The sequence below is a fragment of the Henckelia pumila genome, chromosome 4, assembly GCF_033568475.1.
Source record: "Henckelia pumila isolate YLH828 chromosome 4, ASM3356847v2, whole genome shotgun sequence".
Taxonomy (NCBI): domain Eukaryota; kingdom Viridiplantae; phylum Streptophyta; class Magnoliopsida; order Lamiales; family Gesneriaceae; genus Henckelia; species Henckelia pumila.
Window position 1 is genome coordinate 10,437,395 of NC_133123.1, and position 24,591 is coordinate 10,461,985.

Sequence of the window (24,591 nt, forward strand, 5' to 3'; positions counted from 1 at the left end):
GCCCCTAGCACTTCTATTAACATGTTTTTACAAATTTGGCCAACACAAAGTAACTTCACAACTCCCCTATCATTTTCAATATACATGTTTTTTATACATGTTTTTTATCTCTCGCCCCCTTCAAATTAGTTTCACTTAAATTTATTTATTTAATTTTTTCTATTTATATTTGTTTTTTTTAAATTCAAATTATTCAAAAAAAATTTGTTTATATATATATATATATATTATATATATATATATATATATATATATATATATATATATATATTAATTTGAACAAACTAGTGAAATACCCCGAAAACAAAAAATGATTTTTGCCAATCATGATCTCTAGTTTAAGTTTTTCTTTTATTCTCTTTTTTGTTTATAAACATTAATTTTGTATTTTAATGATCTATAATTAAAATTATTTTTGATGTTAATGATATAAATAATTTATGATATATCATGACAATCTTTATAAAAGATAAAGATTATTGATTATTTATTTTATCTTAATTAATATGTTAAAAAAATCATTATTTTTATGCAATAAAAAAATAAAGAGATGCTGACTAACAATTTTCAATAATTTCAATAATAAAAAATGAGTGCCCCTAGCACTTCTATTAACATGTTTTTACAAACTTGGCCAACACAAAGTCACAAAGTAACTTGACAACTTACAGAACAGCAATGTCATTTTATATCATTACATATGTACACTCAAGAGAAAAATAAAAGGAAAAATCAAGCATACTGCATTTTTCTTTGATTCAATAAAATATATACTGCATTTTACATCAGCTTAGGATGTACCAGTTGATTGGTGTGAGATGAAAGTATGACTACTAGTCAGTCATATCTTCGTCGTCATCAAGAAAGTTAAGATCTTGATCATCGTCTGAAGCTGCATCAGTCTGGACATTCAATGGTTCTACCATATCTACAAGTGACGCCATCTCCAATGATCCCTCGTCGAACTCCAGCAAATCATCCTCATATGCATCCCCGTCCTCCATGTCAGTATAAAGGGTTGTTGCCTGTTGAAATACGGTGCTCGAGTTGGTCATTGGCAACTTACAAGCATATTATTATCAAATAAACATGCTTAGAGAGCAAGTTCTAAAGTGGTACCTCATCTTCTTGCGATGCTTGTTTCTCTGTCTCCGCAACCCAATCATACAATGAACTTTCTAGTAGAACACTGTCAAGAGACACTGTGTCGCATGGCCTTTTTCTTATCTGGCGCTCCCGAAGCCTCAAATTGTAGTGAACATACATAGCTTCATTCAATCTTGTTTGCGCCAGACGATTGTGTCTATCTCCATAGATCCGATCATGCATACTCCAGTTGTGCTCACACCCAAAAGACGAGCAAGTTTGACTTAGAATACGGATTGCTATTCGTTGCAGCTCCAAACAATTAATCCCATGTTGTTGCCACCAAGCAGCTGAAGAAAAAAAAGATTGTTTTTCGTGGAAGTACTCTTGAAACATATTATTTGATCAGAATATCTCAATGGTATAACCTGGATCAAGCTCTGATCTAGTGCTGATAGCCAAGTCAGTTCCGAAATCAGCTTTTGCAGAACCGAAGTCGGAAATCTGGTACAGAACTCCAAAGATTAGAAGAATATGTACACAAGGTTAGAACTCTTCCTTAAGAATACAAATGAGATAAACAAGTATGCTCACACCTGCATGGATGCTGAGACTCTTCTAGCACTATCTGGTTCCAATCTAACGATGCATGCGTTTAGGCCTCGTACAACATCCGGATGCTACAAGATGCAAACTAAACAAGCATTAGAAAAATGCAAAGAGAACTGATTCTTGACTTCTTCAAGATCCTACCAGGATAAAATCTGCACGATAACGGAAAGATGGATTCAGGAAATAAGCAGCTAGATAGAGGGGATGGTGAAATAATGAGCTCCATTGATCATCAATCACACTCCAAAAGGTTTCATATTTGCGTGCATCATCATTATGATTGTTTTTAATCGCAAGCTTTGCCCTGTACATATCATTGTAAATATATGGAATAGAAAGTTTCTCATCACTATTGATCTCTTGAAGCAATTCGATTATAGGGTCCACTGATCTTTTAACAAACTGTATCTTCCTCCAAAATAAGCAATCCAGCACAATACTTTTCACCTCTTTACCCTCGTCCAACTTGGAAAACTTAGAGGAATTCCACTTGTTCGACTGAAACATTCTTCTAAGACCAACCCTATGGCGAAGCAAGCTTAGTAACGTGGTAAAACTTGACGCATACCGAGTGACAGATGGCCTCAGAAGTTCCTCGCCTTTAGTATATTCTTTTTTCATGACATTGTATAACCATGCCGAATTGTAAATTAACTTTGTTATTTTTTGGCCTTTCTCTATACAGTCCCCCACCCTATCTAGCTTCATAAATTCTTCAAGCATTCGATCAATACAATAAGAAGCACAAGGCGTCCAAAATAAATTCGTTCTCTTCTCTTCCAGCATCTTTCCCGCAGCCTGATAACTGGGAGTATTCTGTGTGATTACCTACAGATATAATTATCGCCAAGGAGGAAGAAAGAATGAGGAGAGATGAGTCAGTCAGTTAACAATAAATGATATGTAGAAATTTCATGTAGTTATAAAGCATGTGTGAAGCAAAAGATAACCTGCACTACATTTTCCTCCCCCATCTCATCCACCACTTTGTCAAGCAGTTTATATAAATAGGTTGCATCATCAACTACACCTGTGGCATCAACTGAACAAACAAAGTGCACACCACGAGGGCAAGAAACCAAAATATCGATCATTGTCCTACCCTGAAGATTTTCCCAACTGTCTGCCAAAATAGAACACCCCGTAACTGCCCAGGAAGACTTGAACTCTGAAAGGTAGTTCTTGATGGTCAAAATCTCGTCCTGTAAAAATCTACCAGATAGCAAATGGCTTGAAGGTCCTCTCAAATCTGATCCATACTGACCAATCAACTCCAGCATTTTATGAAAGTACGGGGAGTTGGCCGCGTGAGAAGGCACTCCCGCATGATAGAAGAACTTACAAATAGCAGAAACGACTTCTCTTCGGGACCTTTTGGAGGAACATGTTTTCACTTGGTTTCCGGATGCTTGCATCTGAGTTTTGGGCATCTTCAGGACATTAGCATCAAATCTTGGCCTTTTTGACAATGGATCAGTCACATTACACGAGGACATCCCTTTGAAATTTCTTCTGAAATCTCTGGTATATCTTCTATCACCAACGACAAGTTTATCATTGCCAATATGACAGGCAGCTTCATCATCTTCATCTTCTGAATTTAAATAAAAGGTGGACAACTCCTTAGTGCCAGGTCGTCTGTGCCTCCGTCCTGTGCGATGCCATTTCATGTTCTCCTTTATCTTGAGATAAACTTCCTCCGGCGCATTATTACAAGGAGCAACTTCACCAGGTATCCTAGCCAAATGTTGCTTGAACCGGTTAATACCTCCACTCACAATCTTCTCACAGTAATTGCATTTTACTTTCTTCTTCCTGTCATCCTGTGGGACACCATGTTCCCAACCGGGGTCAACATATCCTAATGATCGAAGTGGAGCTATATCTATCACCAATCCTTTATCACTTAACAATTGCTTACCTTTGTTCCTGTATCCAACAGGCTCTTCCTCCTCCATGTTATCATTGGCAGCAAAATTAAAATACGATTGTTCATCAAATTCAACTTGCCTTGATTTCTTACCAATTCGGCACCCCTCTAAATTTGCTCGCATTTTCAGGCAAACCTCCTCTGGAGCCTTGTCACAATATGTTACTTCACCAGAAAGCCGAGCTATATGCTGCTTCAACCTGTAAATTCCACCGCTAACTACTTTGCCACAGTAATTGCATCTGACTTTTTTCTTCCTATCATCTTGCGCAACACCGTGCTCCCACCCCGGATCCACGGACCCAGAAGAGCGATGCGAGGCCATCTTCAGACCATCCCAGTGCAATGTGAACAGACTGTCCGAGAAAAAGAATAAAAGGTCATTAGTTGTACCCGTTTCGAACGCATTGAGAAATCTATATCACTGTTAGAGATTTGAGAATCCTTAAACAGTAAAATATGAGCTAAGGGAAGTGGAAGCAATCCAAGTCCAGATTCCAGACTACAGCAATTTTTTGCACAATGCTAATGATGACACGACTAAAAAGCAAAATTTGACCAGTTAAAAGGCAAGAATTCATTCCTTTCGGACCGGAAACGTCAAAAGTAATCAGAACCACCTCATCCAGCAAACAAACGCTGACAGAAGTCTCCGGACCAATATTTCACCAAACACTGACAGCACCACAAGTTCACCTCAACCCAAAAAAAAATTCATAACAATTTTACACCGACGTTATTTCAACATTTACATAGATACATACACTCATCAAATACTACAACCCAAAAATATTATAACGACAATTCAAGATATTCCGCAAAACTATGCTGAAAAGGATGTTTATGGGATTTTCATACCTCGAAACTTCAGGAAATAGGATTTACAACAGAGAAATTGGAAGTGCAGCCGCTGATCAGATTTTGATTTTCTTAGAATTTGTTGGGTTGAGTTGGATCGGATCGAAGGAAACGAGTGGTGACTCTGTGAGTGGACATTGCTTTCTACTTTCTAGGGTTTCTTCCTTTTTTATGTTGTTATTATATTATTATTAATTATTATTATTACTGAATTAATTTCAATTGATGCAAATATTCAAATTTCTAGACAGATATAAAGTTGAATTTAAATAATAAATATTATTGAAAATAGAATATATATACTTTGGAGAATGATAATAAAAACAAAATTTTAATATTTAAGTTGTTTTCAAAAAAATATTTAAGTTTATTAAAATGAAATGAGTTTCTAAGATCAAAACTCAACATCGTTGTATTTAAGTAGATAATTCGAAAAATGACTTTGGTCAGACATTCTTTTGAATTGTAACATTTTTTTTTTTGATTTTTTTTTTTGCAAAATGATATTAAAATATACAAGAAATACAAAAATATGAAAAATGTTAAAAATTGAAAATGTTAGATTTCAAATATATAGTTTTAACAAATTTCATTTTGTTAAATATTCCCCACATCATTTTTCGTTTAATTTTTATTTTCCTTACATTAGAGGAATCAGTATACTTTGGTTTTTATTTTTGTTGTTGTTGTTGTATTTTTTTTTATTTATTTTTATTGAAATAAGGAATCAGTTTGATTTGCTGAGATTTTTCAAGGGCGGTGAATAGTCGCATGTCCTTTTAATGAATAGACATAAAAAAAAATACATTTTTTAAAATAAAAAATGTGAAAGAAAGATTATACTTTTTTTAAAATAATTACCCCTTTTTTTAAAGCATTGATTATACTTTTTATATTGATATTGATATTTGAGGATGGAGTTTTCTTTCAACCAATCATAATTTTGGCAAATAATTTCATACTTCGCTAATTAAAACCTAACGTTTTTTTCACACAAAATGCGTGCTTATATATTAATTTTTTATATTATAATATAGCATAGACTAGTAGCATAGGGTATCCATTTGAAGAAGTACTACATTTTTTTTTTCTATAACGTGAATTTATTGATAAAAGTTGGATGATAAGAATGTAATGATAAATATGTATTTCATTAGACATTTCAGTACTTCTATGTTATAAACTTTCACTAAATATTTTTAAAATTGACTCATTTAAAAAAGCAAGATCATAAAATTGAAATCCAATCATTACTTATTTGTATAATATTTCATGTTAAATAAGATGAAACTTTAGTTTATCAGATAATTGTGTAGTTTGAAACTCATTCTACATTATATTATATTACTATCATAAATGTGTAGATAAATAAAACGTGAATTTAAAATTTACTCTCTTGTTCATGATAAATAATAAAATTATGATCGAAATCCAAACACTACCAAAGAAGGTTACTGTATTCTTGTCCTTTTCATTCTTAATAATTTTGCGTCGTAATCAATTTCATTGCACAAATTGGAGTACCACAAAAACATGCAAATAGCACATTACAATCTCATAGCCAGCCACGGAAACACCATATATACATCGTCAGGCACAATACATACACAAAACAAGAAGAATAAGACACAACAAGTACCAAGAGAAGTAGAGAGAATACTTAAAACCAAACTCCCAAAGACTTCGAATTCCGAAACCATTTCCTGTGTGGCTGATGATCGGTTTCTGGTTCAATACATTTATTAATCGCTTTTACCAAATGAACAGAAACAACATGCTAAACCAAAACAGGACTGAATTACATTCCTTGTAGCTCTATCTAGTCTAGTATGGTAAAACGAAAATGTTCATTGCTCATCTGGTTCTTCAAAATTTTACCGCGATAAACAGTGTCTGCCACTAATCATGGAGACAAAGGAAACACGAAACAATACATATGGAAAGCTTGTCATCATCAATCTGCGGCCATAAAAGGATCAACATCGCCGATATCAGCTGTCAAAGGTTCCAATGTTGTTGGATCTTCATCTTCCGAAGTAAAATAAGTAGGAAATGGAAGCAACGAGATGTCGGGTTTCCTGTACACAGCATCTTTTATAAAAACAAAATTGCCTGTCGCCCCGGGAACCTGCAAACTCATCAAGAGTTTGTATAAGGGCTTTCAATTGACATGAGCATACGAAAATGAGACAGAATGACAGTAATTTTGCACACAGCACTATCCTGTTTTAACTGTGACAGAGAATGTGTACTCAACAGTATTTTCAATAAACCTCCACTGACGAATATTGATCTGAGAAAGGTATGGAATACGATTTATTTGGGGTCTAAGCATTCAGATCACAGAAGAGTATAGGAAGGATAAGAAAACCATACTTGGCCTTTCACCCACATTAAGTTCCTAGCGGGATCAATTTTGTGTATCCATACATTTTTTACTGTTACTTGGTCAACACCCATGTGGCCAGGCATCTTCTTTCCTTTAAATACCTGTTTAAACACCAAAATATAGTAGCAAGTTTCGGCCATAAAAAATGCCAAAAGAAAAAATTCAATATATAACGTGGCAAAGCTAATCTTAACCCCTGGATCAAGTGATTCAAGTCTTCCACTTCATAGGCCTAAAACCCAATGATTTTAAAACAGAGATTTCCACTGGGGTTGTTTGAGAAAGATTTTCCAGGGTCACAGACATTTCATGCTCAAAACAACTTATCTAACATATTATTTAGGACTCGAGCAAATTATTTCCTCTTTCAAAGAATGTACAACTTAAGCAAGTCCGAGAAACAGCTTTGGTTTCTCCAAAAGACACCATAGCCCTAAAATATGAATTTAGTTAAAATTGCTCTAATACGAGTTATATTATCAAATCATAAAGGAAAAATAGTTGATATTGTGACTTACAATGTATAGTGTATACAACAGCAATCATACAAGATTAAAAACAACTAGACTGTAGCATTATACCTTCCCTGGAGCATCTCTTTGACCAGTAGAACCAATACTTCGGTGCGATAATGATGCACCATGAGATGCAGGCATGCCTTTGAAGCCCCATCTTTTCATCCCACCCTACAAGCAGAAAAAAAATGCAATCACTGTGTTGTGATGCAGTAGAAGAAAAATTGCAACCATTTACCAAAGTAACATGGATTTCCTTAACTTATTTACATTAGCAGTAATGGAGACATGAAAAGAAATCACTTCTAGGAAGAATTTTGTCTCTGTCTAAGGAGAAAAACAGTTTTCTCTGGTATAATTCAAGCAAACAGAGCTGTCTCTCCTGGAATCAAATTGTCACAATCTTTTTAACAAGCCTCATGCTATATGTAGCATTCCGAGTCAGATAGAATAACACAACTTTACCGAGAAGTTCAATTTTCAAAAACTTAACATGGTTCATATTTTTACAGATAATTCACATAATTGCCCAATTGGTTATATTAAAGAAAATAATGATAATACTAAGATAGCACTTATCGCATGCAATATAAAATTCTGTCACCTGGAACCCTTTTCCTTTTGTAATTCCAGTGACATCTACAAACTGCCCTGGAACAAAATGGCGCACACCAATAGTTGTACCAACTGGAAGAAGAGCATCCTCGGTTACAGGAAACTCCCTAAGCTTCCTTTTCATGGGCACACCCTGCGCTCTGAAATGGCCCACTTCAGGCATCCTCAAATGCTTCTCTTTCTTTTGTCCGCACCCAATCTAGCTAGCACCAGACATGAAGCCCGTCAAAAATTTTGCAACTCTAAAAGCTTCTACTAAAAACCAAGCACATGACAGCAGCACACATCTATTCAGCTTGTTCATACATACAGGTCACATTAAATAATCCAACAAAACTCATTAAAAAATCCATAACAAGAGTTAATCGAGCAGTTTAACATATAAGAAGAAAAACTGAGGAAGCACAAAATTGGCACCTCAAATATAGAAATAGAAAAGCCCCTTGTCTCATCTGACGAACTTCGAACAGAAGATACTAGAGAGTAATCTTGAAACAATTCGCCTGACACCTAACATTTTCCAATCAATAGCTAGCAGTATCCAAGAAATGCTACCGAAGTTTTAATGCGGTAGTGCATAAGCCACCACAATCCACTGATTAAAACTAATGCAGAGCAATGATCACTGATCAGCCTCTATCAAGAAGCCAAAGAATCATACTAAAGCTGAAACCAATTGGTTGAATTGGATAATTGCCACATTGAAGTGGAACCAACTAAAAGCGCAAAAAACAAAATAAAGAGGAGAGACAAAAATAACATAACAAATAGATGTCGATGAATGCAGCAGATAGTAATTTACGAACCTGAAGTGCACAAATGCCTTCTTTTTCGGGGGTTTTGACCTGGGAGACGATGTTATCATCCAACCAAAGAATAGAAATGGGGATCCTGGCGCCCCACTTGTCCCATACCGCCGTCATCCCACATTTAACGGCGATCGCACCAGTCCTCTTGGAGTCTCGGGTCATGACCCCGGGTTTCGCTTCGATGAATCGGGAGCTCGCCGAACCACCATCCTCCGCCTCAGCGCTGAATGCCCTCAGCTGAGTGCGGCAGAATATGGGTAGCTCGGGAGGAGACTGCGAGAAGGATTTGCGGAAGATGAAGACGTGGGTGAGGCGAGAAACGAGACCTCTGGAGGCGGCTGACATGGGAGATTTGGTCGGATTTGAGCATGCGACGAGGGAGAAGAATATGAAGAAGAGAGAGTAGGGTTTTGGGTTCAAGAAGGTGTCACTCACATTGCTTTTTTTTTAAAAAAAAAAATTATTTATTTTAATAATGTGTTTGTTTGAGTTTTTTTGGATATTTTTCGACTTTATGCAAAACTCAAAATTTTTCTTAAACACTACTTATGATTTGTTTATGTGAGCACGGACTAAACCTTCGATTATCACAAATACATCTGATAAATTTATCAAAGTGTCCATCATCATTAAAAAAAAATGATGGTTGGACTTGGTTCTTGGCTTGAAAAATCAATTTTTTCTATAGTGATATGTTTTATGTAATTTAATTGAATTTCAAAAACTAAGATGATATTTAATTTTCCAAAAATGAATTATAAAATTGCTTATTTATCAAATTCTTTTCACTTTTGATTTCAGTTTTTCCATTTATCTCTAATATGGCCAACTAACAATTTTTTTACTTTTACGTGAAATATAATTTTATCATTTCCGAGAAAGATAGTTGTTATAAGGGTATTTTCAAAATAGAGAATCAAATCTGCTCCAATCCTTCTTTATATAGGTGTTTTATTTTAAAGCACGTTTACAGTGGAGAATCACTGTAGCGATGGAGAATGAATTTGAAGAATGACATTATTACAAAAATATTTTTCTTCAAATTAAAAATTAACATTTTATGTTTTTTTAATATTTCTTGTTTTATTTTATTTATATGTTTGTTTATTTCAATCTGTTTATTTAATTTTAATAATTTTTTTGGTATTTTTTTAATGAATTTCAAGTCAGTTTGATGTCAAATAAATGGATTTTTTTTAAAAAAAGAATCGAATAATGTTTAATTTAGTTTCTTTATATAATTAATATTTTTTATGTTAAATAATTTGAAATTAAAAATAAAAAATAGAGAATTTTACGAAAAATAAAAAAATATAAGTTGGAGAAGATTTTTGAAATAAAAAAAAGTCAATACTCTATTTTGAAGATCAATAAAGAATGAAAATATAAGAACGTGGTTGGAGATGCCCTAAGCACTGTCTCCAAGTAGTTATTGTTTGGTTATGGTGTAGATAAGATTTATTCATTGAATGATTAATAAATACCAATATCAAAACATAAAAAACTGAATCGAAATCTTCTTAAACATAAAATATTGTAAAAATATATCAGATTAGTGATAAATGTATTTGCAACATAAAATTTTTAATTAAATTCAAATATGATAATTTTCTTTAATCGAATCATTACGAGATGCAAATTTATTTCACTGAATCCGATTTATAAAATATATGACAATTGATTGAAAAACTTTAATATAAAAATATTCATTTGAATTTTAAAATTTCATCGATTATAAAGACAGTACCCTTATAAAAATATTTACTTCATTACGACCAATAAATTTGTTTTTACAACTGAATATTCATATTTGGATGGTTTTGTAAAATCATAAAATGACGGTGCCAAAAACTGAATTCTTGTATCTTTGTTTCTGCTATCCTCAGCTTGAAACTTGGGAGAGCCAAAAACTGAATTTACTTGCATGGTGGTGGTCGGAGCTCCGGCGGACACCGGAGAGATGTTCGAATTGGCTCAATGGAAGAACGACAACGTGAAATTTGTTTCGAGTTGCAGTTTCATCTGTTCCGTACAGCTTGGCTAATTATTAGTTGCTTGCTGAATTGTATTTTCACTCAAAATTAAATTAAAACTATAAGAATTGGATTTCTTTAAATTTATAGAAACCGTGGAAACGTTTTACTCGAATTGGTTCAAATTCTTTGGATTAAGGAAATAAAACAATGTTTTTTTTAGTTGGGAGAGGGGATTGTCATGATTGGTATCGAACTCGAGAACTCATCTCATGGCTTAACTTTTGGTGTCAGATGAGCTACACATCATCGACAAAAAATAAAACATGTTGAATCCATCAGTTGTCATGATTATTACTCTCGATGAAGCCATTCGTTACTTGAATAATATAATTTTCATACTGATTCCTCTTGCTACATCATTTTATCAAAAGGAAGAAAAAAGTGTAGTAAATCCAGGATTGCACATTCCTTCTCCGCTATATTTATTCACGTATAAGGTGAGGGAATGTATCATCTGGCTTGTACAAATAAATGAAAGATATGTATATCTACACCAGGGGAGATGTTGAAGGACTGGTTTCTATTTAGAATCGTCGAGTAGCCGGGTCACACATGCTTTTTCCAGCCGTAACATCGTCGGACCTTTAGTTTTCACGTACTTTAAATATTTGCGTACGTGGTTTCCATTTAGCTATAATAGAATGAGCACACAAGAATGGCTTTACCAGCAAAGTTGAAGCCGCAACTTTCATAATTCGGTGGCTAAGAGCTGCTCTTGGCTTTGAGGTACACCCAGCTCGTTTGATAATTTGTCGCACAACTACGTAAATGAAGGCGGGTGTTGGAAATTATGTGCAAGCAACAAAGGGACTATTGAGACTTAAGAGAATGTGTTACCTGTCTGTACACTATGGGATCACCGCATGCTTTTCGCATCTCAACTACGTACAAGGATGGACTTATCTCAAAAACCTGATGGAGTAGCAAATTTACCATTATTTTCAAGCTATGAAAAATCAAGGTTCTAAACCAGAATCTCGTGTCTTAAATATGAACTTACTTCCGCAGCTACTGAGAGACTTCCAGACGCATTCTGAACTTTGCGATCCATCATGACTTTCAACTGTATATATTAACAATAAGCACATAAGTCAGTTAGAAAAACACGTCGCATTTGCCCTTAAAATCTTGGATTTTATGCTGGAATCTGTAAGAAATGAAAGAAAATATTTTGAAATCAGATTCATATTATAAAGATTTCATTGCATCTTCGATGTGATTTGATTGTAGGTCTCTGTGTCATGAATTTAGGTCTTTATGACTGAACTAAAATTTGTGATATGTTCGATGCATTTTTCTCTAAATATACTTTATTTTGAAATGCTGCATAATAATTATTAGTTGGTCGAGGTTATAAACCAAACTACTGGGTAAACGATTGATCACACAGGACACATGATAGGCATTAGTATATAAAAATTAACCTTTCCGTTTTTCTTTTGGACATGAAATCCCATTTGTATGACTGTATCTTCGATCCTGTCCAACAATTCTTTTGGAGAATGATTTGATGTAAATCTGATTTTCCTCTCAGAGACATCCTGATAATAGTTTACAAATTTAAGTATTAATAACGCCAACTTGTTCCAAAAGGTATATACATTTGTTAACATCGCTTGTACCTCTTTTTCAAAGAATCCCGAAAGATCTAGGCAAGAGGACATTCCGATTAGCTGAAATGCATTGATTAGTGCTGGTGAATCATGATCTTTTTCTGCATCTGAATGCTAAACAGCAGATTGAGAATGCATTAGTTCCATCACGGAATAAAATTAACAGAAAATATATGCGACAATGAAGGATTTAGTTCTCACTGCCTCATTTGAAGATGATGTGTCATCATCCGTGCAAGCGTTTTCGTTCTCTTCTTCCGTGTGATCTAAAGGGGTGTAGTCTTGTTTGAACCAGTCATTTTCTTTTATCTCATCTATGGTTATCCGTGTACGAGGGTTGGGATCTAGAATCCTCTTTATTAGGTCTCTGGCTCCCGGAGATAACCATTTTGGTATCTGAGCGTCCGCCTTGGTAATCTGATACACAATTCAAAACATCGTCAAACTCCAAAAGATGGAGTAAGGATTCTAAAATTCTATTATCGTGGCTAAGAAGATTTTTTGGGGTCAGGCACCGAACCTTCTGATAAAGAACTGCAAGATTTCGATCATCAAAGGGAAGGTAACCCGTCAGAATCACGTATAAGATGACACCACATGACCACGTATCTGAGGCCGCACCATCATATCCTTTGTTGGAGAGAATTTCAGGAGCAACATAGTTTGGACTTCCACAAGTTGTATGCAATAAGCCATCATCCTGAATAGGCATGTTTCGTTGGAAAATATTATTAACCGAATATGAAGAAGACGGTATTGAAAATAGCATAATTTAAGGAGTATATAGATTCGTGGGCTACCCTAAAATGTTGAGGCAAAGCACTGAGGCCGAAATCTGTTATCTTAATGTTTCCATTTGCATCAATCAACACATTTTCCAGCTGCATTAATTCATGTAAACATTACTCATTAGACCATCGATAGTTGGACTGGTGATGAAAGAAGTCTGCATTGAGATTGGTCACATTTGAATTCTGCGGTTCAATGAGTCGTGGTCATTACATTACTCACCTTGAGATCTCTGTGAAAAACACCTTTGTTGTGACAGTAACTAACGCCATCAATTAACTGTTGGAAGAGCTTCCTGCCTTGAGCTTCTCGGAGTTTCCCTTTGGATGCCTGTAAACCATGAAAAAATGATAAACTGTAATTAATATTAATAATAACATATATATATGTTAGCGAAATTCGCCGATAGTTGTTGACCGTCGCATCTAAGGTTTTGAAGGGGGGGATACGCGATAGGTTCAAAATTGTTACGAGAAAAGGAGTATCATGTACAAACAACTGGTATGACAAAATAGATCATGGAAAGGATGCTTACAATTCTGTCAAATAATTCACCACCATTCACGTACTCAAGGACCATGTATATCTTGGTCTTGCTCGCTAATACCTGTTCCCATATCCATTCAAGTACATGTCAGCACCAGTTTTCGTTAAGTACTGAGAGATTGTCTATAACTTTGATATCTAAAGTCTAAACTCTAAAAACATGCAGCGCACACGTGACACCATGGGGCGTGGGAGCAAGAAAACCACAATTTGCCCTTCGTGAGGTGTCCTAGTAGTGGATTAGGTGAACACTTGGACATAGGTCAGTAGTTCGATTCTCCTATCAAATTAGTCTGTCGCACAGAGCTTGCCTAGTGCAGTTTAGCTTGTTAGGGTAGTTTACATGTTATTGCGTTAGTTCCGTATTTTACACAGTGTGCAACGAAACAAGTAACGACTGCGATTCTCACATCAATAAAAAAAAAAAGAAATGAAAAGAAATGAAAACCACAGTTTTTCTGATGACATATCATGACCCACGTAAGTCATATTATCCGATTATCATCATAATTATTGTTGTTGTATATTATATTCTAAAGTGTCAACATTATATTGTTGAGACACATTAATGTCACCATGTGGTGTGTGAACCCCCACAAAAAAAAAAAAACCAAAAAAGAGAGGAAAAAAAAAAAACATGTGGTGTGTGAAATTTATCGGGCGAGTCACATTTATACACCACAAGAAGACATATCTCATGGGCCCAAATGCGGATGATGAAATGAATCATCGTTATCTATTTCCATTTCTACCCTTTTGTGTGCTGCTGCTCCGTGATCCACCACAAAAGCAATTACGCTTTTATGTTATGCATGAATTCCTCTTCGCTAATCAATACTCAATCCGCCGCTTATGTTTTCACAAATAACAGCAATACCACGCTTCTTATTATTAATTATTATTATTTTATTTTCCAGCCTTTTCGGTATTTAATATTTATATTGCGTATGTCGTCTCTATTGTAAAATTGCACACAAAGAAAAATTGACATTTATATATATAAAAAAAATCATCGTCTTTTCCGATACCAAAAATCATAGACTATATATTGCATCTATGAACTTAATCGATTTGAAGAAGAAACCTTATCCAGCAATTGATTAATTGCTGTTAACAAAAAGTGAAAGCCCCAATCGGATATCTCTCTCAACCAAAAACACAGAGCAAAAATGATTAAACACCAAACAGTATTTTGGTCGTGGTTGTTTAAAAAATGGCGAGGCAGCATGCTTTAATTCCTATACAAGTACGAAGTGATGTTTATATGCATGTAAGGCATCACACAAGTTAAACACACATACCTCATATAATCTGACAACATTTGGATGTTTGAGAAGCTTTAAAGTGCCAATTTCCCTCTTAATCTGCACTCCTCCAATAGAAATAATTTTATCAACATGCCAGAAAGAAGAAGAAGAAGAAAAGAATAATTCACCAAAATTACTACTATACAAGTCTAGAACACCCCAATCGATTGAATCACGATACAGAGGAATCAAACTGCCTCCTCTCTCCGATTCATCACCAATCAATTAATCAACAGAAAATCAGACGAAAAAATCAAAACACCGCGTACACAAGACCATTGACCGGGAAATTCAGTCTCTCAACAATCGATCAGCTAGCTAGAGTACCTGATTGGTGAGCTTGAGGTCTAGAATCGTGTTCTTCTCCAAGATCTTGATGGCGAAGGGGCGATCGGAGTCTGTATGCCTGGCGAATTTGACCTTGCCGAAATTGCCTTCACCCAGAGTCCTCCCGAACTCGTACTTCCCCAACCGCATCCCATCCTTGGCCTTCTTTCTCCTGCAGATCGGATCCTCGTCCGATCCTCGCAACTCTTCGTCATTTCCGGCGTGCAGCAGCACCATTTCCGGCGATCAACCGCAGAAGTTTTTGCTTCCCTCGGTACGTTAAAGCAAACACTGAAGTAATAATCAATTGCTTGTGCTTATTATATACATATATATTTTAATTTTAATTTTTAGATTACAAGAGAAGAGTTTTGTGTGTATTTATAGATATTTATTTATTATAGAGAATTGGGCAGAAATGGAGGCAGCCTCCTCTGACTGGTTTCTGCGTCTCTCGGTACTTTTGAAACGCTGTACTCTTTCCAAATTGCGTTCGCACGGTCCCTTCCTGGCCCCAACCCCGTTGCCAAATTGACTCTTTGAATTATTATTTGGAATTTAATCCATATTTTTTAAATCACTTTGATTATATATTAAAATAAAAGGATAATAGTGCATAGTTGTAAAAATTGAATAGAGATTCCGTCAAACAAAAAAATTTGAAGAGAGATCGTGATGTAATTTGATGAGCGTAAAATTGCGATTAGGTGGGAGTGTTATCAACTTAGCAAGATCGTTATCGTGATGATAGACGCATCAATTCAATCAGATATGAAAAATTTTGAAAAAAAAATAAAACAAAATACGATATAATTCGTAAATATTAAAATAGTTAGAGTATTTAATGAATAGTATGGTAGATGGATGTAAAAAAGAAAAAAAGAAAAAGAAAAGAAATGATGTTATCTCATTTCCTAAAATTAATTGCATTATATTTTCTCTTTACACGTCTCAAATATATAATTTAGTATCTGTATTTAGTATTACATTTTTTTTACGTAGAACTTGTATTTTCGATATTAATATTTTGTTAACATTTTCGATTTACGATTTCTCACCAAGTTATGACAAAAAACATTTCTCTTGAATCGAGGGGCATGTTGGTACTCTTGTGATTTATAGTTGTTTTTCACATGCGTAAAAGAAAAGTATGCGCCGGAAAGTTTTTGACAAAAAACTTCGACCATTTTGAATATCGGATTGAGAAATAGAGGAGAGAAATGAATCTTATCTTAAGATTTTTATCTTTTGTGATCGATATTTCTTTCATGTGATATCGTGAGTTTCGAGAGCCATCGTGTCGTGCAAATACATGGTGGAATCTTTACGTTAAAAAAATATGAGTAACTTATTGGTAAGATAAGAATCTATTATATTTATAATAATACGGTTTGATCTGATTTATTTTAAAAAAAATAATATTTTTAAACATTGTCTCAACTCTTGCAAAATAATTTTGTGAAACAAATTTTTAAAAATAATATTTTTTAAATTTAAATCGAGTTGAAAATTTGTTTCACATATTTTTTAAATTTAAATCGAGTTGAAAATTTGTTTCACAAAATTGTTTTGCAAGAGTTGAGACGGTGTCATAACTATTATAATTTAAAAATATTAGATACAAAAGTACATGTGTCATCTTTTAGGCAACAAAATATTTTGATCGTTGCAGAAGCGAGGTGAATCTTTTTTTCAACATGGTCCATTCCGCCGGGTTAATATTAGTGGTTGTTGCATACGTTGCACATTTATGCAATTTTTTATTTTAAAAAATAGTTTTGGATTCTAAGCAAATTTTTTAAAAAATTAGTTTGATTTATATTAAAAAAATAAGTGGTAAATGATATGATACTAATTTTATTTTGGCATGGATATTATACATTACTTGCAGATTTTCATAATTAAACATGTAACACTGATTCTCCTATGTATTATGTGACCTAACCAGCATTTATTATTGCAACAAAAATTATAATTCTCATAACAGTTCAACTCAGAAATCTAAAATCCTAAAATAGCTCCCACAATTATAGTTCCCCAATATTATCTACATGTAATATATAACCAATAAATTGAAAGACAATCAAAACTCTTGCATACAAATAAATCGTAAGAGCAAATAATAATAGGCAAAATAAAATTCAAAACAGGAAATTCAAATCAAGATTGGTCAAATTATAAAACAACCAATAATTTTACAATAAATAATCAAACACATAAACATATTCAAAATTTTTATAATAAATCAAGACAGGTAATAAAAATTACAGATTAGTAAAGTTGATTCTTCGTCTCCAGATGAATTTCCTCCATCTTATGGTTCGACTATCCTTTGTTGTTCGTTCTCACATCGAATGTCGGTATGTGGGTCAGTGTCCGTGCAAAAACACTTCTTTAATTTTCGGACATAAGACACACAGATGCAGGTATGATGCACTTCTTTTGGATGCTCTTACCTCTTTTCGCCTTTTGTATACCCAAATAAATATAAGTCGTCTAAATTGTGCAAACAACACAAAACAAGACATAATATCACTCGAAAAACAACAAATTAAAAGTCATGTATATAATATAAAATATGAGTGCAAAACTTGTAATTATTAGTCACCCATAAAAAAAATATTATTTTTATATCAAAATTATTACTGCTCACTGTAAATATGAGCCGGATTGACCATCTCATGAAAAAAAATCTATGAAACCATCTCACAAGAGACTCTTACTCGTGATTTTTTTTGTCTCACACGAGTTAAAAAAAATTAAAAATATTTTATAAAAACTTAAACTTAATCTTGATTAGTTGTTACAAGAATCTATCATGTAATCACATGCACATGTATGAGATTGAGGCATGACATATTTGATTACTTGACCATAATCAAAATCGTATCGAGGACTTCCACACCTTTACGCTTCTTATTTACTTGTAATTGCATGGAGAAAATCATAAACGAATAATTGAATATAAAATTTGAAGGGACACGAGAAGATGCCATTGTTTCTTTAGCATTCTATAATGATGTCTCTATAATTCAACTTGACCTCGATGATGAATTTGATGTCCACACTCCACACAAGAAAGACAAAGTCATTCAAAAGCCATTTTAAAAACATGGCTTTCAAATTGATGTCAAAAGACAATACCGCTGTTTCACCTTATCCGTACGTTACCTAATTAGTAAAAAATAATAATTTAAGTAACTCTCCTCGAACCCACTGGGAAAAAAGAAATAATATACAACTCTACCATGAGATAAAAGGTTAACATTTTTGTCATGTCTTTATTGTTTGGTCATGCCATGTTGATTTTTTCTGGTTTTAGTTTTGTATTTTTCGATTTTTAGTTATTTGGTATTTTTTTGTTATTAAAGTGTTAATATGATATTATACACGTTGACATTATATAATTGTTGTATTTTGGAGAAGGTTATAAACATTAATAAAAACGGAAATAAAACAAAAACGACGGACAAAATGGTTTTAAATCGCAGTTCGTGTATTATTTTTCGCTGAGAAAACAAATCGAAAAGGTTTCCTATAAAATAAAATAATAATGTGTCAAGATCGGGTAATGTCTGAATTGACGACCAACCGATACTTCTCTCATATTCTATTCTTCTAAAAACTAATTAATAATTAATTGAAAAACCATCTCAATTTCATCATCAATCATGTCCCATACCTCATTAAATTTCAACTAAAAAAAACAAAAAGTTATAGTCAGTAATTGATCTGAATGGATAGGACAATATTCAGTTTGATGTACATATATATATAAATATATATAAATTTATTTGATCTTTTAATGTGATATTAAGTCAAATTAAATATCCAGTCTATAACCCGTAAAAAAAATATATAGTTTATAAAAAAAAAAAAATTGCAATTTTAGTCCTGTAAATTGACTTGTTTTTTGTTTTAGTCTTAAAATTTTTTCAAATTTTGGTCTAATTTCAGTAACTTGGATTTTTTGTTTTGTTTTGGTTTTTTTTATCGGATGTCACTAAATTAATCGAATATTACTTATTTGACACTAATACTGTCTTATATGACTTATTTAGCAAGAATTAACCATATGTTATACTAATTAAATTCCATTACGCAAAATATAAAGAAAAAATAAAAAAAAACGACACTCAATATTCACAAATCGGGAGTGAAAAAGTTGTCGTTTTGTTTTATTTTGATTAGGTATATTTTATTATGTGTAGTATAAGCTTAATTCTAAGCACATGAGTTTTATAGGAAAACATTGATGCCAAATAAGTAATATTCAATTGATTTAGTAATTTTGATGAAAAAAAAAATACCAAAACCCAAAAAAAATCCAGATTATTAGACTAATAAAACTTTGAGAGTTCTATGACTAAAACCAAAGACATACTAACTTTCAAGACTAAAATTGCAATATTTCTTCTAAAAAATACTCATTCATTTATGTTTTTAAAAGACAAAGAGATCCAAATCATAATTACACTTTCTATAATATTCATTACTATTTCTTTCCACTCTTGTTTTTAAAATTTATCCTTTATCTTCTTCAATTTTTCATTTACATATTTTTTATTTATTATATCACACATATATCACGTTTGTCTTGATGACTAATATAAAATTAAAAACAACTCATATTAATATAATCGATTTTGTATTATATAATCGGATTTGTATAATTTTTATAATCTCCGGTGTAATTATACATAAATCATCTCCAGAGTCCCATGACACGGAGTCCAGAAATTTGGTATGATATTATAAATATTAGCGGTTCTACACGCGATGCGTGCATATACATAATTTTTTTTTATATTAATTAATTTTCATTTATTTTTAAAACTCAAGTTTTAAGAGCGATAATTCTATCTAATCTAATATAAGAATTTTAAATTACAAACAAGATAGTAAGTGTCATTTTGGTAAATAAGATAAAATCTAATGGCTAAAAAATGAGTTGACTATATAAAATGACTAATTTGTCTAATAATTTTGGTTTTTTTGTGAATTAAATTAGGATATAATCGTAATTTCATCTCAAAATTTACCAATTAATTGAAAGTTGGTTAATTAAAGGTTCTTTACTATAATAATATAGTAAGATTGTAATGGATTATAATGAAATAGAAACTCAAAAATATTATTTTTGGTATTTTAAGTTAAAATCGTCTCCTAATTAACTTTACTAATTGATTTTTTTAAAAAAATCAATACAAGAAGGATAAAAAAAATAATGTTCCATTTTCACTATCCCATTTTCTCAACTTCTCTCTCGATATTTCATCAATATTATTAAAATATTTGATTTTACTTTCTATAATATTTGATTTTACTTTCTACATTAAAAAATAATTTATTTACCTCATAAAAAAACATAAAACAATAGATTTTTTTTAAATCTTTTTTAATTCAATTTTTTTTCCTCCATTGATGTATTTTTCTTATATTATTATATTTTATGTAGTTTTCACGCAAAACATGTGTGCGATTTGTTAGTATAGAATGATGTATCAACTTTTTAAAGTAATAATTAACTCGGTCATTTGAATGAATAAACAAAAATATTTTTTTAAAAAGTAAATAAACATTATTTTAAGAATCCATTTTGCTAAATTATAAAAAAAATGAAATGATTTGTTGATCATAATTAATAAATTAAATGATCTTTTTTAAAATAATCAATAATTCAAATATTTTTGAAAAGTATTAATTATATTTAAAATTCGGAACAAGTGAATTATTGCATGACATATGCTACTGGTATGCAATTATTTGTACCCAAATATAGATTGGGGCATCGATTATTTGGGTCTTCCACGTGTCAGCTCGAATAGCATACCAAGTTAATTACCCGAAATCCCGAGCCTGAAATCAATCAACAAAATTATTATTGTGGCTAGAATTTGGAATTGGTCTAGATAGGTCGTCCTTGGACGAAGGAAATAGGAGAAAAATTTTGGGTAAAATACTGGTCTTGAGATATATTGAATATATGTGAGTGAACAAAATATCTATGAAAAATTAGTCAGAGACAAAAATTTGACTTTTTTTTCCTTAATACGTTATTGTTTCGTCTGAGTGTTTACGGCTATTGGCAATACGCTTCTCAGGATACAATAACTACGACTTTAAAATAGTAGCACTACAAATTTTAAAGTCACGCAAACTTTGAAATGTTTAGAACGCTATTTATTCAAATTTTACTCGTTCAACTTAAAAATCTAAACTCAAGATTTTATATCTTGTAAAATTTGGATCTAAGTGTTTTGTTTAAAATTCGAAACAACTCTCGAATTTAATTCTAAAGATCGAATATAAACGCAAAAAAAAACTTTAAAAATTTGAACCGAGATTTTATGTCTTGTAATTCAGATTTTAAGCGCTAAAAACTTAAAAATTAACAGAAGAATTAAACAAGAAAGAAGAGGAGAGAAAATGATGTGTTTTGAACGCAAATGAGGGGTCTATTGAAAGACATGATCATTCATAAAATGATGCAATCTTTGAGATTGCACCCCTTTACCACCAAAAGTTGCACCTCAAATTGAGGCACCACTTTCATTCTAATTCACACAGTACGGCCGGCCAAGTGCCGTGTGAATTGAAATGGAGCATGTATATATTATAAATAATATAATATATTACTACATATATAATATAATATATTTATTATATATATATTATTCCATCAATTTTTCAACACGATAAATTTGAAATAATTAATTAATTTTTCATTCACCTTATTTGATAATCGAGAAATAATTTTCTTATGAATTATATTCGCAATATATAATTTGTTACGCAATTTATTCGAATTATTTATCGACTCTAAATGAGTACACAACTCATTTTTCCAACAAAAAAGGGCAAGTTAAGTGCCTACTAATATACTCATGTTCTAATCTTAGGACAGACCTCAACCGAGTGGAATGGCGTTAGACGGAGTAAGGGCAAACGAGTTAATCCCATCAAAAAAAACGTGGAGTCTACTAATTTTGACATATCATGGAATTACACATCACCCGCAGGGTAGCGCTGCGGGCGGCATGTACTAAACCTGAAAGCTACACCGACCGACGATAAACGAAATAGGCTAAGCGTTCTAACCTTGGGGGTTGGCTTGCTAACCCCCAAGCAGACCCACCCGAAAAGATGGATCATTGACAAGCGAGATAACCCAAGCGAGCTAACCCCCAGCATGGATCCCCACCAAAGACCACCTCCAATCAAAAGTTGCTAGCATATGCGAACGGACCGAGCAGGCAAAATAACCCAAACGCTTTTAACTCCCCATCGAGACGGAGACACTCCAAAAGATCGTTTTTGAAAAAAAACAAAAAACAAAAAAAATAATGAGATGCTAACATAAGAGTAATATCTTTACGCGATACTATGCTTATACTAAAATGAACTAGAAGATATTAGCGTGCTAAACCCCGAAATCAATCTAATTCCTTAGGCGGCACCCACCAAAGATCTCAGACCCCACCAAAAATCACCTCCGAACATAAGGTGGTAATTAACGGACCGCAACAGAAAGGACGACAGACCAACGTCAAGCAAAATAACCCAAACGTACGTTCTAACCTCATTTTCACCAAACCGACGACAAATAGGATAAAAGGGGTGGAACCCAATTAACCGAGATGGACTAAAAGACAAGTGAGAGAAAGAAAGCAGCTGCCCTTATAGGTCATATATACCTTACAGGAGAGCGAAATAGCCATTAATTTTAGAACACGCCCCAAAACCCAAAAAAATTAAAAATAGTTGTTCCAAAGTAAGAAAAAGAAACCAAAAAAAAAAAAAACTTTGGTTGTGAAACTTTTTAATGTTAATAATTTCAAATATTGATCATTTAATAAACCTTCACATACAGACAAACCAAATTAAATCAGCAACCCAGGCTCTTTGTAGCTGTCTCAATTAGCTAGGATATTGTGGTGACTGTAAGGACGACAATTGATTCTTCCTTATTTAATTCGGCCCAAATACTTCAAAGATTGGGCTCATCATTATTTAATTACCACATCCTTGGTCATCTCAGCCCACGAGACAAAGTACGTCGTTCACAATCTTCATAACAAAAGAGAGAAAACAAACTAACTAAAACCAAAAATAAATAAATAAATAATCAAGAAACAAAACAAAACAAAACAGAGTTGAACCCCATTTTCTCTCAAATACGAGATATGGATCGACATATCATTATTTATTAAATACAAACTTGAGAAGGGTACCTACGTCTACCTCGAGCTTCTAAATATTGATTTTGGACGGATATATCGGCGCCGCATGCATGTTTCAAACAACATCACATACAAGGATTATTTTCCAAGATTAATACACAAAAGGAAATCAAACCAATAACCACTAACTCGTATGTACTTCTTGTATTTTATATCATATCAGTTCACAATTACTGGAAACAGATGCATAGAGAGCGATGCATGCATATGTTCACAGCTCTTGATGGTGACTCAACTTATCCTCCACCGATCCATACGTCTCTTCCGCCTTGGATTTGGCTGCTTCATACCCCTCTTTCGCCTTCTCTTTCGCCCAATTCACCGTGTCTTCTCTCTTCTTCCCTTCTTCCACCACTTTCTCCTCTACTTCATCTTTCGCTTCTCCGGTCTTCTCATATGCTTCCGCCGCTTTCTTTTTCGCCTCCTCCGCCCATTCACATGCCTTGTCCTTCGCACCCTCCTTTACGCACCCGGCCTTGTCTGCAGCACAAACATACCCAAGCGAATACATGCACATGAAACTTAGATTAACATTTCTTTTTTAAAAAAAAATTCTCTGATTTTCCTTAATAAAATTTAGAAGTGATTTTTAAAAGCTCTCTCGAAAGCTATCTATATATCTTACCTTTGATTAATTGATCGGTGTTACTACTGTGTTGTTCATCAGCAGATTTGAAGCCAAGGTTTTCGGATAACTTGTCCTTGGCCCAGCCAGCCCAAGATTCTGCACCACCGGCGCCACTCTCTTTTTCCGCCGCCGCTTCTTCTATTTTTTCGACGGTGGCCTTGCAGTCGACATTATTACCAGTGCTACTCAAAAGCACTAGTACTAGTGCCGATGCCACCAATAAGTACGACACGAAAAAGGGTGTATTATTATTGTTGGTGATCATGGTGAGTGATATCGGGAGACGAG

At 33.2% G+C, this 24,591-nt stretch overlaps 3 protein-coding genes across 4 annotated transcripts; all 3 read right to left on the reverse strand.

Moving 5' to 3' along the window:
• Window positions 1-670: 670 nt before the first annotated feature.
• LOC140863887 (uncharacterized) lies at window positions 671-4,627 on the reverse strand. The gene is made up of 7 exons (XM_073267661.1): window positions 4,487-4,627; window positions 2,649-3,984; window positions 1,840-2,526; window positions 1,683-1,766; window positions 1,515-1,590; window positions 1,120-1,436; window positions 671-1,025 (listed from the first exon to the last, which is right to left on the reverse strand). Exons 2-7 carry the CDS (start codon window positions 3,951-3,953, stop codon window positions 834-836), a joined length of 2,661 nt encoding a protein of 886 aa, XP_073123762.1. The 5' UTR covers window positions 3,954-3,984; window positions 4,487-4,627; the 3' UTR covers window positions 671-833.
• A 1,536-nt stretch (window positions 4,628-6,163) lies between these two features.
• LOC140865165 (large ribosomal subunit protein uL3m) lies at window positions 6,164-9,237 on the reverse strand. 2 transcript variants are annotated; one of them, XM_073269705.1, is made up of 5 exons: window positions 8,812-9,237; window positions 7,995-8,204; window positions 7,457-7,561; window positions 6,863-6,976; window positions 6,164-6,614 (listed from the first exon to the last, which is right to left on the reverse strand). In XM_073269705.1, the coding sequence occupies exons 1-5, from the start codon at window positions 9,157-9,159 to the stop codon at window positions 6,441-6,443; spliced, it is 951 nt and encodes a 316-aa protein (XP_073125806.1). In that variant the 5' UTR covers window positions 9,160-9,237; the 3' UTR covers window positions 6,164-6,440. The 2 variants fall into 2 exon arrangements, with proteins under 2 accessions (XP_073125806.1, XP_073125807.1); XM_073269706.1 differs by having other exon boundaries at window positions 6,579-6,779.
• Window positions 9,238-11,167: 1,930 nt separating this feature from the next.
• LOC140867629 (CBL-interacting serine/threonine-protein kinase 1) lies at window positions 11,168-15,867 on the reverse strand. The gene is made up of 12 exons (XM_073272685.1): window positions 15,433-15,867; window positions 15,100-15,162; window positions 13,788-13,859; window positions 13,475-13,582; window positions 13,264-13,344; window positions 12,984-13,163; window positions 12,665-12,880; window positions 12,473-12,577; window positions 12,275-12,391; window positions 11,851-11,913; window positions 11,688-11,762; window positions 11,168-11,610 (listed from the first exon to the last, which is right to left on the reverse strand). The coding sequence occupies exons 1-12, from the start codon at window positions 15,667-15,669 to the stop codon at window positions 11,539-11,541; spliced, it is 1,389 nt and encodes a 462-aa protein (XP_073128786.1). The 5' UTR covers window positions 15,670-15,867; the 3' UTR covers window positions 11,168-11,538.
• Window positions 15,868-24,591: the final 8,724 nt, after the last annotated feature.

Coding starts and splice junctions, on each gene's coding strand:
- LOC140863887 (XM_073267661.1), bottom strand. CDS start 3,953: ATGGCCTCGCATCGCTCTTCTGGGTCCGTGGATCCGGGGTGGGAGCAC. Junction 2,527..2,648: donor GGGAGGAAAATGTAGTGCAG/GTTATCTTTTGC, acceptor TTATATCTGTAG/GTAATCACACAGAATACTCC. Junction 1,591..1,682: donor GAGTCTCAGCATCCATGCAG/GTGTGAGCATAC, acceptor GTTCTGTACCAG/ATTTCCGACTTCGGTTCTGC.
- LOC140865165 (XM_073269705.1), bottom strand. CDS start 9,159: ATGTCAGCCGCCTCCAGAGGTCTCGTTTCTCGCCTCACCCACGTCTTC. Junction 8,205..8,811: donor AAGGCATTTGTGCACTTCAG/GTTCGTAAATTA, acceptor GGTGCTAGCTAG/ATTGGGTGCGGACAAAAGAA. Junction 6,615..6,862: donor TAATGTGGGTGAAAGGCCAA/GTATGGTTTTCT, acceptor ATGAGTTTGCAG/GTTCCCGGGGCGACAGGCAA.
- LOC140867629 (XM_073272685.1), bottom strand. CDS start 15,669: ATGGTGCTGCTGCACGCCGGAAATGACGAAGAGTTGCGAGGATCGGAC. Junction 13,583..13,787: donor GTGAATTATTTGACAGAATT/GTAAGCATCCTT, acceptor CATGGTTTACAG/GCATCCAAAGGGAAACTCCG. Junction 11,763..11,850: donor GTCTCTCAGTAGCTGCGGAA/GTAAGTTCATAT, acceptor CTACTCCATCAG/GTTTTTGAGATAAGTCCATC.